At 44.6% G+C, this 15,909-nt stretch overlaps 1 protein-coding gene across 10 annotated transcripts in view; it reads left to right on the forward strand.

Moving 5' to 3' along the window:
* The window catches only part of LOC143286719 (uncharacterized), a 77,235-nt gene extending 64,825 nt beyond the window's left edge, over positions 1-12,410 (forward strand). For all 10 annotated transcript variants that reach the window (XM_076594414.1, XM_076594416.1, XM_076594417.1 and 7 more), the window contains 6 exons: positions 1,913-2,033; positions 3,345-3,445; positions 3,906-3,949; positions 5,484-5,525; positions 6,951-7,047; positions 9,681-12,410. In XM_076594414.1, the coding sequence (XP_076450529.1) occupies positions 1,913-2,033; positions 3,345-3,445; positions 3,906-3,949; positions 5,484-5,525; positions 6,951-7,047; positions 9,681-9,773 (498 nt within the window). In that variant the 3' untranslated portion in view covers positions 9,774-12,410. The remainder of the gene's footprint in view (positions 1-1,912; positions 2,034-3,344; positions 3,446-3,905; positions 3,950-5,483; positions 5,526-6,950; positions 7,048-9,680) is intronic.
* Positions 12,411-15,909: the final 3,499 nt, after the last annotated feature.

Raw genomic sequence — 15,909 nt, forward strand, 5'->3', positions numbered from 1 at the left:
GAAAAACTTCAGCTAGTCACAACTGATCTTGACAGCTGAGCTACAAATGATCCCGGGTATCCATTCGAAGTTAGTCCAGAATGTCCCCGGGGTAAAAACCCAGCTGGGGGTAGTTTGAGGTAGTGACACCGGCTCGTTCTTAACAGTGCACGAGAAGAAACAAAGGCATGATGTGTGTCGCTGTGTGTCGTTGATGTTGATGGTGGAGGCGGGTGTGGCAGTGCATGAGAACTGACAATGGCATGGTGGGTGGCGTTGTGTGTTGGTATTGATGGTGTTGACAGGTGGTGGAATGGTGTGTTGATGTTGATGGTGTTTGCGGTGGCGTTGTGTGTTGATGTTGAAGGTGTTGGCGGGTGGTTGGTGGCAGTGCATGAGAACTAAGAAATGCATGGTGTGTGTCGCTGTGTGTTGTTGATGTTGAAGGTGTTGGCGGGTGGTTGGTGGCAGTGCATGAGAACTAAGAAATGCATGGTGTGTGTCGCTGTGTGTTGTTGATGTTGAAGGTGTTGGCGGGTGGTTGGTGGCAGTGCATGAGAACTAAGAAATGCATGGTGTGTGTCGCTGTGTGTTGTTGATGTTGAAGGTGTTGGCGGGTGGTTGGTGGCAGTGCATGAGAAATAAGAAATGTATGGTGTGTGTCGCTGTGTGTTGTTGATGTTGAAGGTGTTGGCGGGTGGTTGGTGGCAGTGCATGAGAAATAAGAAATGTATGGTGTGTGTCGCTGTGTGTTGTTGATGTTGAAGGTGTTGGCGGGTGGTTGGTGGCAGTGCATGAGAACTAAGAAATGCATGGTGTGTGTCGCTGTGTGTTGTTGATGTTGAAGGTGTTGGCGGGTGGTTGGTGGCAGTGCATGAGAACTAAGAAATGCATGGTGTGTGTCGCTGTGTGTGGGTGCCGGTTGCGGCACAGCGGGAGGTGGTGAGCCAGGTGATGGCGTGGTTCCTGGAGGAAGGGCTGGAGGTGGTTCTGGAGGAGGCCCTGCTGATGGAGATATGTGAGAACCTCCAGGCCTGGCCCCCCTGGCTGCGGGAAGACGATGACCTGCATGAAGGTACCCCCCCCCACCCTCACCCATCCCCTGACCTAACCTACACCCCCTCCCCCCTCCTCCATGCACAGCTGACCCCCACCTTGTCTAACCTCCCTCCACCTCCATTCTCAGCTTACCCCCTAACCTACACCCTTACACACACGCACAACTGACCCGCACAAACTAACATCTCTCTATCTCCATCCTCAACATACCCCTACCCTGCCCCCACACACCCTACCCTGCCCCCACACACCCTGCCCCCCACACACCCTACCCCCCCCCCCTGCCCCCACACACCCTGCCCCCCCCCCCCCCCCCGCATTCTGTCTAATCTTCCCCCCTCCTTCCCACCCACCCCAGTCCCTGACTTTTGTCATGTTCCTGCATCTTGTTCACTGACATCACCAGTTGTGGAATGTGAATGCACGCATGACTAACGTTTAGCTAACAAGACAGGGTTTTTTTTTTGGTGGTATTGTTTTATTAGCATGCATGCCTCAGATTTATCAAAACAAGAACTGATCGTCACTGATTGCCTTCCTCCTTACCAGTTGATTGTGTTGTTACAAGTTACACAGTCCATAGATCAAGTAAAGACTGCAACTAGGAAGAAGAGGCATATAGGCCTGTAGTGTTTCTTTTTCCAAAGTAGGCACCTGAAGCGTTCTTACTTCTGGCTCATACCACCTTTAACTAGTCTAACACCGTCACGATATTTTGCTGCAAGCACGCTATTTTTTTTTTTTTTTTAAAATCTCACCGAAGTCAGACCAAGACGTCCCCCTTCCAACTAACCCCTAAAACGGAGTCATCCCACATGCGGTGTTTGTGCACAATTTTCACAGCGTGCATCACGTGCACGTGTGCTGTGTGCAGAAACTGATTATGCAAAAGGCGGCTGAAGACCTCCGAAACGAGGCCAAGGCCAAGGCCGAAGAGAAAGAGAGGTACATCAACGAGAGAGTGACTCCTCTCAAGGCCGATGGTCTGAACCAAGGTATGTATGTCTGTATGTATAGTCAGCCATGTCCCTCTATGACCATCAGAACAGCAGGGGCAACAGCTATCCCGATTATCTGAACTATAATTGGATTATAGTGAAGAGTGTCTTGACTGAGGTACGCCCCCACCCTCTCGGGGTGTTTGGACAGTCGGCGTTGGGATGCTTCCCCAAAGGCCAACTAGCCCCTAAGGCTGCAGCACTAAGAACCAGTGGAGTGTTGCCTCCTGGTTTGAGAATCATACAGTTTCTCAAAGGACTGAGCTGTACATGACATCAAATTGCAGATTCAAGTTAAATGGATAGGAGAACACAGCTTCCTGACATCGCCACACAGACTGCAACAAGCTGGTCAGTGGTCCGTGTCAGGTTTGGGTCAGGGTTAGGGGGGTGAATTTGTGTGAATCAGTTTTGGGTCAGGGTTAGGGGGGTGATTTTGTATTAATCAGTTTTGGGTCAGGGTTAGGGGGGTGATTTTGTGTGAATGAGTTTTGGGTCAGGATTAGGGGGGTGATTTTGTGTGAATCAGTTTTGGGTCAGGGTTAGGGGGGTGATTTTTTGTTAAGCAGTTTTGGGTCAGGGTTAGGGGGGTGATTTTTTGTTAAGCAGTTTTGGGTCAGGGTTAGGGGGGTGATTTTTTGTTAAGCAGTTTTGGGTCAGGATTAGGAGGGTGATTTTGTGTGAATCAATTTTGGGTCAGGGTTAGGGGGGTGATTTTTTGTTAAGCAGTTTTTGGGTCAGGGTTAGGGGGGTGATTTTTTGTTAAGCAGTTTTGGGTCAGGGTTAGGGGTGTGATTTTGTGTTAATCAATTTTGGGTCAGGGTTAGGGGTGTGATTTTGTGTGAATGAGTTTTGGGTCAGGGTTAGGGGGTGTGATTTTGTGTAAATCAGTTTTGGTATCGGGATTAGTGGTGCGATTTTGTGTTGATCAATTTTGGATAAGGTTCAGGGCGGTGATTTTGTGTAAGTCGGTATTTGGTTGAGGCGAGGAGCAGTTTTTTGGTATTTTGAAACTTGCGAGGATTTGGAACAGTGTGTTGAGAGAGAGAGAGAGAGAGAGAGAGAGAGAGAGAGAGAGAGAGAGTTGTCTGCAATATATCGCTTGCATCCTGCCACCAAAAACATATTGTTTACATCATAAAGAACCATTCGAAATCCACCTCTTAACTTTCGTAACCTCTGTGTGTGTGTGTGTGTGTGTGTGTGTGTGTGTGTGTGTGCGTGCGTGCGTGTGTGCGTGCGTGCGTGGGTGCGTGTGTGTATGTGTATGTGTGTGTGTGTGTGTGCGCGTGTTGCACGTGTCTACAGCCGAGCTGCAGGCCCTGGTGAAGGAACTACACTCCAAGCTGGCGGTGCTGGAGGAAGAGGTGTACGACTGGGAGATCAAGATCCGTAAACAGGACTTCGAGGTCAGTACGGGTCATTGGTCAGTCAAGGTCACTGTGGAATGGGGGAGAGGGGAAGTGTAAAAGGTCACTGGTGAGTCAAGGTCACTGTGGAATATGGGAAAGGGGAAGTGTAAAAGGTCACTGGTCAGTCAAGGTCACTGTGGAATGGGGGAAAGGGGAAGTGTAAAAGGTCACTGGTGAGTACAGGTCAGGGGTCAGTCAAGGTCATTGGTCAATACAGATCACTGGGGAAGGAGGGAGGGGGAGGGTGTTACAGAGAGAGAGAGAGAGAGAGAGAGGGTGTGGGTGGCGGAGGGAAGGTGTAAGAGAGGGATGGGGTGTACGATATGGGAGATCAACATCTGTAAACAGGACTTACAGGTCAGTGTAGGGCTGGTCAGGACAGAGAGGGAGAGAGGAAAGGACAGAGAGAGAGAGAGAGAGAGAGAGAGAGAGAGAAACATTTCGATTTTTTTTCCAGATCAACGAATTGACCTTGAAAGTCAACGACACCAAGGGCAAATTGTAAGTATCTCTTGCAAACTCTTTTTTTTTTTTTTTTTTTTTTTGTTTGGGGGGGGGGGGTGTTGATAATTTAAGAGAACATTTAAATGCGCTTTTTAATTGAGCAGCAAATGTAATCAGTAGTTTTACATGTGTGTTCTTTTTAATGGTGGTGATATTGGTCATCAGCCACCCCAAACCCATTCCGCAAAGCTCCCAGACCTGTCAACCCCTAACAGGACTCGAGAGAGAGTGGCATTTCCATCATTTGGGAGCCTAGCAAACCAGTGTCTGGCAGATACAGACCCTTCAACACTCAGTTGTTGAACCATTGGCATGAAGAAGGAAGACGAAGGAAAGAATTCGACAGTGGTGATGCTTTTCCTGTGTAACAACAGGGCAGGAGGTTTTAACGTGTCTTCAGTCCAGCATCGTTCATTCTGCCGTGGTATTTCGAGTCGAGTCGAGTCTCCACACATGATTCGCCTATGCACTATATTTCTCTCTCTCTCTCTCTCTCTCTCTCTCTCTCTCTCTCTCCAGGCGAACAGACAGACAGATATGGCTTTCTTGACGTTTTACCAACGATGTGAAATTTCCAGGCTTGGCAAGTTTTTGTCATCAGTAAACAGGAAATATCAGGGGTTTTATTTTGTGAGGTCTCCAATCTTTTATATTTTGCCACTTTCTGTCGTTGTTGTTGTTGTTTTTTTCATGGGGCCCACAATATCTCATTTCCCGCACTTTTCTCCTTTTTTGCCAATTGTAGTTTCCCATAGTTTTCACTGGCCTGCTGTCTCCAGTTTTTGCGAATATTGACGTGTATGGCTAATGCCTGCTTGTATTTAGGGGGAGTAATTTTGATGTAATAGTTGTTTGTTGTTGTTGTTGTTGTTGTAGATTTTAAAAATCGGACCAATCCCCTTTCAAATTGGTCTGTGACCTTTTTTTTATTATAATTATTTTGTGGTGTGTGTGGGTTTTTTTTTTTAGTCTGTCACTGTTATCATTATATATGTATCAGTTTCTCTCTCTCGCTCGCTCTCTTGCTCTCTCTCTCTCTCTCTCTCTCTCTCTCTCTCTCTGTATGTTGGGTGGAGAGAGTGTGTGCATGTGTATGGATATGAATGTATGAATGCGTTCGTTTTATTACGTTTTACGATGTTAATGATGATGATGGTGATCATTCTTCGTTGTAGTAGCAGTGGATGTAGCAGTGTTAACAAAATAATTATTATTTTTGTGTCGTTATCGTTAATGTGTTGTTATTGTTATTGTTGTCACAAGGACAGATTGGAAGACTGGGCGATGCCTAAAATCTTTATCCTTGCGTAATAAAGTTTTTGAATCTGGAATCTCTCGATCTCACTCTTTCCTCCCACTCCCTTCAGTTCTCTCCATATCCATCCCCCCCCCACTCTCTGTTCATCCCTCCCTCCCCCCTATCTCTGTCCCTTTTTCTCTCTCTCCCCCCCCCCCCCCCATTTCTCTCCACGTGCTGTCTTTCAGCCTTTCTGTCTTTCAAACAAATGTTTATTTCTCTGTGTTCGTCTAGCATCAAGCCAGTTCTGAGGAAGGTGAACAAGACAGAGAGCAAGTAAGTTGGTCCTGGTCCTGTCATGTCACTGGTGTTGTCACCACACAACTGGTGCCACACAGACACACAGAGAGAGAGAGAGAGAGAGAGAGAGAGAGAGAGAGTGTGTAATTAGAGAAGGGGAAGAGAAGGAGTGATACAGAGAAAGAGAGTAATCAGAGAAGGGGTGGATGAATCACACACACACACACACACACACACACACACACACACAATAATCAGAGAAGCGGAGAGAATGAGTGAAACACAGAGAGAGGTGAGAGAGGGAGAGAAGCTGAAAGAGGGAGAGAGGGAGAGAGGAGTGATATATGTGATATATATATAGAGAGGTGAGAGACTGGGAGAGAGAGAGAGGGAAGGAAGGAAGGAAGGAAGGAAGGCAAAGTAAGGGAGAGGAGTTGGAAGACGGAAGTACAAGACTGTTAAAAGACACCACAAAATTTCAAAACCAGTCTTACAGGTTTGTGGCATGTACACGTCAACTCGCACGCCCTCTCACACACTTCCTCACCCCCACCCCCACCACCGCCACCCTTTACACACATAGAAGGTGAGCACACGCAGTGTCCGTTTTGAAACTTGATAAAAGCTTAATATGTTTTACCGTTTTGGAATGCAAATTCACTACACCTCCGTTTGCCTGTGTATAGATATCACTGCAGTTCAGGCGTTGAATCGATAAATCCAGTGAGTTATTTATGACTAACTGTTATTGTTCATTTGTTTCACAGCTTGTGTATTTGATCGATACTGCTGCTGTTGCTGATAACAATGATGATACGTAAACTGTTAATGAATTCATTTCATAATACATGGTCAAAAATAATCATAGTGTTGCTTACGGATTTTGATTCTTACCATTGTAAGAATAATAAATAAAAGTTATTTTCATATTTTTCCACCTTTTTGTTTTAGTTGCTGCTTGTTGGATATATATATATATATATATATATATATATATATATATATATATATATATATATATATATATGATAGTCAGTCGTGTCCGACTATGACCATCAGAACAGCATAGGAGGCAACTGCTGTTCCGACTATTTGGGCTAGAATTTATTATAGTGGAGAGTGTCTTGCCCAAGTTACATCCCCACTCTCTCGGCCAAGAGGGTTTTAGGACAGTCGGCGTTGGGATGGTTCCCAAAGGCCAACTAGCCCACAAGGCTGCAGCACTAAGAGCCAGTGCAATTTTGCCTCCTAGTTTGAGAGTCATAGTCCTTCACAAAAGACTAAGCTGGAAATGGTTTCCCATTGACTGGAGAAACCATTGATAATACAGCTCTCACTTTGCTGTTGGCCCAAATGTAAACTTATGTCAATCTGTGATATAAACCGAGTGTTGGGCCTGCTTGTTGAGATAGATTTGGAAAAAAACAACAACAATAACTCCTCTTGTCAATGTGCTTGCAGACTGACCAAGCTCCAGACCAAAGAATCCAGAGATTTCCGAGGCAACCTGAAATCTACAGGCCAGAACAAATTTGCCCTCAAAGAGGAAGACGAGACGGTATGAAACATGACCGACACCACCCGAACTTTCCTCCTCATTCTTTTTGGTTTATGATTTCCTTCTCTTTTTTTATTTATTTATTTATTTATCTATTTATTATTATTTTTTTTTATTATATTATTATTTATTTATTTACTTATATATATATATATTTTTTTTTGTACGCCTATAGTTGACTTCATCAAGTTTTTGCGCCTTATACATTTCATTATAGTAGTAGTAGTTCTTTTTTTATGTATGTATCTATTATTATTATTATTATTATTTTATCTTATTTTATTTCTTTTATTTTCTTTTATTTTTTTTTCGCAAGGCCTGACTAAGCGCGTTGGGTTACGCTGCTGGTCAGGCATGTGCTTGGCAGATGTGGTGTAGCGTATATGGATTTGTCCGAACGGAACGCAGTGACGCCTCCTTGAGCAACTGAAACTGAAACTGAAAACTTCTCTTTCATCATCACAAGGATTGGTTTTGTTGATGATTTAATGGCGCCAAAAAGAACTACAGGGAAGTCCACCGCCTTTTTCTGGTGAAATAGATTTATTACTTCTTTTTTCTTTTTCTTTTTTTTTCTTCTTTTTTTGTGGCCTCAGTTGCATGCAGGTCATGGAGCATCACAATGTGTTGGTCTTTTTTTCTCCGTTTTCTTTTTCCTCTTTTTTTTTGTGCTTTCACACGCCTTCTTCATTGGCCAAAATAAAAAAACCCAAAACTTTTTTTCCTTCTGTTTTTTTTTTTTTTTTAATATAACATGTCAATTTTCGATTAATACATTGTTTCTAAATGTATTCAAAGTAGTATTCTTCCAAATACATTAAGTTCTTTGTCTGAATAATCGGTTTTCATGGACAATTTCCACCAATATTTTAACATTATACATGAGTTTGGAGTTTTCTGACACTTAGGTTGCTGTAATGTGAGTGTGTGGATTCTGTGTGTGGGATAATCAAAGAAATCATCTTAGATATTATAATACATATACGTCAAAAGACATACAATAAGATCAACATTAATTAATGGGGAAAAAAAGAAGAAAAAAAGAAGATTTATTACTTTTGATTTTTGTTCTCTTTAATACCTGTAATTCAGACAATAGCGAAATGATCAGTATAACAGACTACGGTCGGTTTTGGGTCATGGGGATGTTCAGAACTGTAGTTAACAATAGCGACAACATCGACAACTTTCACCTTAAGCCAAGGTATGACAAAATCCCATATTCTTGCATGATGTTGAGATTTTTAAATGGGAATTTCACAAACCATGATTGATTTGGGGTATGTTTGGTGTAAGAAAAAAAAAATCACAGACCATTAAGTGTAGTGTGTGGTTAGGGTCAGGCGCCATGAGCGATCTGTGAAAGCGCCAATGGCTGAACCATCGTCCACTCTGGTCAGGCATGGTTTGAGGAATCTGATAAACAAGGGCAGTTCTTTGTTGGCGCTTAGTGAGTGACCACAGTTTTGTTACTTGCTGTACTCAGTGATTACTCATGATCATAATGAAGGCTTCATCCACTACACTACTTTTATTAATTCATTTGTATGACATTCAGTCGTGTCCGACTATGACCATCAGAACAGCAGAGGCGGCAACCGCTGTCCTGACTTCCTGGGCGAGAATTTGATCAGAGTGGAGAGTGTCTTGCCCAAGTTACAGCCCCACTCTCTCGGCCAAGAGGGCTTTAGGACAGTCGGCGTTTGGATCGTGCAGCTCTTAAAGCCAGTGCAGTCTTTGCCTTCTAAAGGAGTCATGAAAGACTAAGATGTGGAAAGGAATTCCCGTCACAGGGAAGAAACCATTCATCACACAGCTCTGACTTTGCTGTTGGCACAACTGTAGGCAAATGTCAGTCTCTGATATAAGCTGAGTGTTGAGCTTATTTATTTATTTATTTATTTATTTATTTATTCATTTATTGATTTACTGTGCTGTTGCAGTCAAAGCAACCTGATGATTATTTGATTGATACTTAACGTGGTGTTGTTGCAGTCAAAGCAGACTGATGATTGATTGATTGATACTTTACGTGGTGTTGCAATCAAAGCAGCCTGATGACTGACTGACTGATTGGTACTTTACGTGGTGTCGTTGCAGTCAAAGCTGCCTGATGACTGACTGATTGGTACTTTACGTGGTGTCGTTGCAGTCAAAGCCGCCTGATGACTGACTGATTGGTACTTTACGTGGTGTCGATGCAGTCAAAGCAGCCTGATGACTGAGTGACTGATTGGTACTTTACGTGGTGTCGTTGCAGTCAAAGCCGCCTAATGACTGACTGATTGGTACTTTATGTGGTGTCGTTACAAAGCAGCCTGATGACTGACTGACTGATTGGTACTTTACGTGTTGTCGTTGCAGTCAAAGATGCCTGATGACTGACTGATTGGTACTTCACGTGGTGTTGCAGTCAAAACCGCCTGATGACTGACTGATTGGTACTTTACGTGGTGTCGTAACAGTCAAAGCCGCCTGATGACTGACTGACTGATTGGTACTTTACGTGGTGTCGTTGCAGTCAAATCTGCCTGATGACTGATTGGTACTTTACGTGGTGTCGTTACAGTCAAAGCCGTCTGATGACTGACTGACTGACTTACTGATTGGTACTTTACGTGGTGTCGTTGCAGTCAAAGCAGCCGGAGTGGCGCAAAGACCTGAAGCACGGGGCGGAGGGTGAAGGGGAGGGTGCCGGGGGGGAGGAGGTGCCGGCGGAGAGTTGAGCCCCCTCCACCACCACCCCCCACCAACTCCCCCTCCTTGTCCCGTCCCCCCGGTCCAGCACGTGACGTGACGTGTTGCTGTGAGGTGTGTTTGAGGCAGGCAGTCCAGCGTAGTGAGGGGCAACCACTCCCGTCTTCCTTCTGCAAGTCCGTCACACCACTTGGCGTCGTCCCATTGGCTCCTTTCACCTCTTCCTTCTTTCTGCTAACCTTCGTTTTCATTGGCTGCTGACCTGGGTCCGCCATTTCTCTCTGTGCCGTCTCCACTTCTGTTGGCAGAACTCTGTCCCCCTTTCTCTCTCTCTCTCTCTCTCTTTGTGGCCCAGTCGGACTTTATTCTCTCCTCTTCTTTTTTTTTGGATCTGTCTGGTCTGTCTTCGCTATAGCACTTACATAATTCTGTCATTATGTATTTGGGAGCACATGTTCAACGTTGATTTGTACACAGTTTTATTTTTGATGAACCAACCTCAAGTTGATCTGTTACAATCAGCTGGACTAGTTTCTGTATGACGTGTATCCGTGGCAGTTGTTTTGACTGCTGTAAAAAAAAAAATGTAGCAACATTATTTCGTAATTATTTATTGTACAAAGTGTACATTCATACAGCTTTCTGTGGATATTTCGGAGGCATTTAATGAGCCTCATTTTTTTAATTTATTTTTGAAGATTCAATTTACAATGAAAGTACTAGATCCCGGGATGGTTTTCAACCTCCACTAAGTAGACAGAGTAAAGAAGTATCGACCGATACAAAGTGACAAATAGTGTGAGGTTGTTATCTGCATGCACTAACATTCACGGAATAGCCGACAATCACACCCAAGGTGGTAGTGTTCAGACAAGCGTAACGCTTTTCGTGTTGGGTTCCACCGATTTCTGCGATCGGCCAATTTCCCCAAGTGACAATGTTCCATTAGTGGCGTGCTTTGTTTCTAGGCCTGAAGAGCAGACAGACTCACCATTAGTCATTGTGGTGCAGTAGTGACGCTCACATGTGTCATGCATAATGCAAGATATTCTTACTCTCAAGTCATGAAGTATGTTCTTTTGACCATTTTCGTTCTAAAACTATCACGGTGAGAGTTTATGCACGTAACGAGATGTGTTTCAAATGTGGATTCGGAACGCGGTTTTTGTCATGCGTTTGGAGTGGACATAGAGATTATTTGTTTTGATGATTTGATTTTTTTTCCCCAAGAATATGAGTCTTTGTGTTTATCAAACAAATGAAGAGTTTTTCCATTGACAGTTTACACAGTTAGATTTTTTTTTTAGATATGTGAAAATGAGATAGACTGTGAGGAGAACAGAGGATGTCGTACCTCGGTCTCAGTTAGTGTACTTGTACAGAGTGTTTATTTTCTATTCCTGTATTGTTGTATACAAAGTGTCTACATGTATTTATTTCAGTTTTGTATGTATGTAGAGTAGAACGGTGTAGTCTGCAACATGTTTGGTTTTGTGAAGATTATTATGATATTGTTACTGTACGATAGAACCCGTGTGGATGTTTTTGAGAGGATTTTGTTGTTTAGCGGATCAAGATGTGGCTTTAGGGCAGTAGAAAAGGCCAGAGTAAGGTGACTGCTGTTTGTGTATAAGCCACAACTGCCTCAGCAGTTCAGAATGTGGGGGGACGTTCTGAACTGCCAGGTAGTTGGTGGCTGCAGGTTAGAATAAAAGAGGATCAATCACGATGATGACAGTGCATGTTTTCGTGGGAACTCCACAGGAATTGGTTATCCACCGTGTACGATTCCTTATCGGCATGAAGAACATCAGATTTCACTGTGATCATTGAGAGAGTCTGGAGATATCGTGCAGGGGGGGGGTTTCAAACTGGAGGAGAAACCAACAGACCAAAAGATCAAGATGTTTCTCCAAGTTTCCAGTGTACTTGAGAGAGTTGAGAATAGCGATTCGAAAAGAGAAAGACACAGGGTCTTCAAGGTTGACGTTTCTTTTGAATTCTGTTCATTCCATCGAAGGAGATATAGTGAACGAAAAGCAAGAGGACCTTGAGGAGAGATCTCCGTGCAAGTGTTCATTCCACAAGCATTCAGTTCACATCATTTGCTGTGCTAAGTGAAGACTTCCATTTTTTTTTCTTCTTTCAAAATTAATGTTTAAAAAAAAATGGATAAAAATCACTCGCCATCGCTTTACTTGTTGATTTGTTCAAACTACGCTGTTTGCATGATTGGCAAAAAGAACCAAGCGTATTTTTCAAGAACACGCGCGTGCACTCTCTCTCTCTCTCCGAATCACTATAAGGCTTAGTTTATTTCGCCAAACGCCATCAAACACCTCGTGAATTGTTTACGTCCATTGACATACATACGCTTTCAGCCATTACGACGCCAGATTTATTGCAGATGTTTTAAAAATAATATACTTTCTTCTTCTTATTTTTTTTTCAGTGTAGAAGATGCTGCTCTACAGACTGAAGTAGGCAGTTGTGTGTTGCCGTGGTTGAAGAGTTGTTGTGGTCAGTGTAGGTCCAGTGTATGCCTCGGGGTGTGTTGTACTGTCCCTCAAGTCAGTTCTGTCTGAAGTGTCCATTGCCTGCCGCTTTTCTAGCCACTTTGTACGACAGTCGTTACAACACAATAAACATTGTTCCTTGGGTAGTCACCGGCCGTCTTCAGGGCTGTCTTTCATTTTTGGCTGTACTGTTTCTGTTGCTGTCTCTTCTTCTCCTTCCAGGCTTTGCTTTCTGCTGTCTTCTGTCTGTCTTATTATTTCGTGTCTTTCTGATCTCTCCCACCTGTCTCCCTCTCACGTGTCTTTCCGATCTCTCCCACCTGTCTCCCTCTCACGTGTCTTTCCGATCTCTCCCACCTGTCTCCCTCTCACGTGTCTTTCCGATCTCTCCCACCTGTCTCCCTCTCACGTGTCTTTCCGACCTCTCCCACCTGTCTCCCTCTCACGTGTCTTTCCGATCTCTCCCATCTGTCTCCCTCTCACGTGTTTTTCGATCTCTCCCACCTGTCTCCATCTCACGTGTCTTTTCGATATCTCCCACCTGTCTCCCTCTCACGTGTCTTTCCGATCTCTCCCACCTGTCTCCCTCTCACGTGTCTTTCCGACCTCTCCCACCTGTCTCCCTCTCACGTGTCTTTCCGATCTCTCCCATCTGTCTCCCTCTCACGTGTCTTTCCGTCTCTTTTCACTGTCGTCAATCTCCCTCTCACGTGTCTTTCCGATCTCTCCCACCTGTCTCCCTCTCACGTGTCTTTCGATCTCTCCCACCTGTCTCCCTCTCACGTGTCTTTCCGATCTCTCCCACCTGTCTCCCTCTCACGTGTCTTTCCGATCTCTCCCACCTGTCTCCCTCTCACGTGTCTTTCCGATCTCTCCCACCTGTCTCCCTCTCACGTGTCATTTCTTTCTTCCCCCCTCCCCTGTCCTCTGTCTCTCTCTCATGTGTCTTTCCCGTCTCTTTCCGCTGTTTTCTTTCTATTTTGCTTATGTCTTTTTTGTCTTTTCCTTTCCTGCAGTCTGTTCATCTTCGTGCTGTGTTTTACCCCTCCCCCCCCACAACCCCCTTTGCTCTGCAGCTGGAAACCAAGCCCTTTCTGTTTCTGTGGGTGTGCAAATGCTACGTTTGTCAGTGCAGGAACGCCGTGTACTGATGTGCATGCATGCACATGCGTGTGCGTTGTGCGTGTGAACGTGTACCACGTTGCACACCTTGGCTCCGTAAGCGGAAACGCAAGGAAGATCATAAACTGGACATGGAAGACAGACGTGACAGCCGCGGACTGGTCAGGGCGATGGATGTCTGTTCTGGAGGTCTGGGGAGGTCCATGGTTCAGATCCCGGCAGCGCCTCGTGGGTGAAGACAAGACAAGACAAGACAAGACAAGACAAATTCTTTATTTCGAGGATAATAGATAAGCACTGGTGTGCTTTTTTTACATCCAGTCCCCGCCCTGAATAGGGTCTACACTACACAATATTTAATAAAATGAAAGCGTGGTGTTAGTAGAGATACACAACAGAGGAAAAACATTATGCATAAATCAAAAGAAAACAACAACTACACAGACAGACAGACAGACAGACAAACACACACACACACACACACACACACACACACACACACACACACATGGCATACAGGCACTAAGCATGGTGTTAGTAAAATGCATTGGGAAAAAAAATGAACAAAATCAAAGAAACAAACAGGTGAAGGGTGAACATGTGTCCTGTCCGCCTGGTCATCCCTGCTGCAGATCCCTTACAACCTCACGGGTGTAGCGCAACATGCATGCACACGTTCAAACACGCATTTTGACGATCCTGTGATCCATGTCAGCGTTCCTTTGAGTCGTGGAAAAACAGAGCAACTCAGCTTCAGTGCAGCAACCCCAGAAAACGGAGAATGGCTGCCGAAACGGCTGGAGTAAAAACGAAAACCAATGAAACATAACACCGAAAAATATACAATACATACGATGAAATACAATGTCAAACAACATGATGCAATGCAACATTATACCATCAACACAAACATAATACAGCAGAATAGAACAAAATGTAACACAGTCCAAAAACTGCTTAACTCACTCAGTACAGCCAGTCCTCTCTTCTCCTCTATACAGACCCCTAGGATGTCCAGTGGGTGTCTGAATGACCCAACTTTTAGCTTCCGTCGTCAGAATTGTGGTATTCTTTGTCAACATTCACCTCTTCAGTATAAGAGCCTTCTGCTTGCAATATTTTGATGATAGTAATTGGGGTGAAACGCTGTTAACGTCGTCTCTTTCGCCGTTCGTATGGAGAGAGTTAAGAACACAACACAATAACAAAACAACTCAGTACACCACATTTCAGTCCAATATATCATAAAGAAACACACTGCAATGGAATGTTGCAACGCAAGGCAATAAAAGCAACACAACGAAAATAAATGCAGCAAGTTTCTGCAACACATCATGATGTATTGCTGTTCACAAGAGAGACAACTCGTGCCAACAACGTCCATGTAATGAGTTGATAGCCCCCCTTTCCATTTCCACCCATTCGGCTTTCCGGACGTCAGCTGGTTGGAGCGTCAGACCTGTTCACATTTCACTGTCCTGATCTGCACATTGCTGACAACTGGTGTGGTGGATATGATCCGCGGTCTCTCTCTCTCTATATATATATGTGTGTGTGTGTGTGTGTGTGTGTGTGTGTGTGTGTGTGTGTGTGTGTGTGTGACTTGTGGTTGGCGGAGAGTCAGTCAGTATTAATCGTAATCACAAACGCACAGGTACGTGCGTGTGCCCAAACACACACACTCACACATACACATACACACACTCATACACACACAGACACACACACACTCCTACACACACAGACACACACACAGACATACAGACACACACACACTCATACACACACTCTTACACACACACACACACACACACACACACACACACACACACACACACACCAACTGCTGGGGATTTCACAGAAGCAAACATTTATTGCACCGAGTCTCAGCCACGAAAACGCCGGATCTGTTTCACAGACAGGCACCAAGGGGGATGTTTGTTCCAGCAAACACCGGGTAAGAGAGGGGTGGGGGTGCGGCGGTGGGGGAATTTCAGCGGGAAATACACAGACACAGACACAAGGCACACACATACATTCAAGCACACAAGTCACATATACGTACACACACACAAACACACACACAAGCACACAAGGCACATACATACATACAAGCACACAACACACAAACATACAAGCACACTGACAAGGCACACACACACATACACACACACACACAATGGCACACACAAACACACACACACAAACAAATACACACACACGCGCAATTTCTATCAGCGGCAGCGTTTTTATTATTTTCCTATGGAGTGATTATTTCCCAGGCTGTGTGGGTTTTTTTTTTCACTTAGGAGAGGGAGTGTTTTCTTCCAGGAAAACAAGACTCACACTCTTTTCCGGGGGGGAGGGAGACGGGTGGGGGTGCTGGGGGTCGGGCGACACCGGCTTTAACAAAGGTGTTGGAAACATCTCAAATCATTATTGGGCCTTCCATCAGAGCTGGAATTGTTCAGTTCAACACACTGGGGCAGAAAAAGACGATGGGGGAGAGGGAAGGGTGGGGGAGTGG

The sequence above is a fragment of the Babylonia areolata genome, chromosome 10 (assembly GCF_041734735.1).
Source record: "Babylonia areolata isolate BAREFJ2019XMU chromosome 10, ASM4173473v1, whole genome shotgun sequence".
NCBI lineage: Eukaryota > Metazoa > Mollusca > Gastropoda > Neogastropoda > Buccinidae > Babylonia > Babylonia areolata.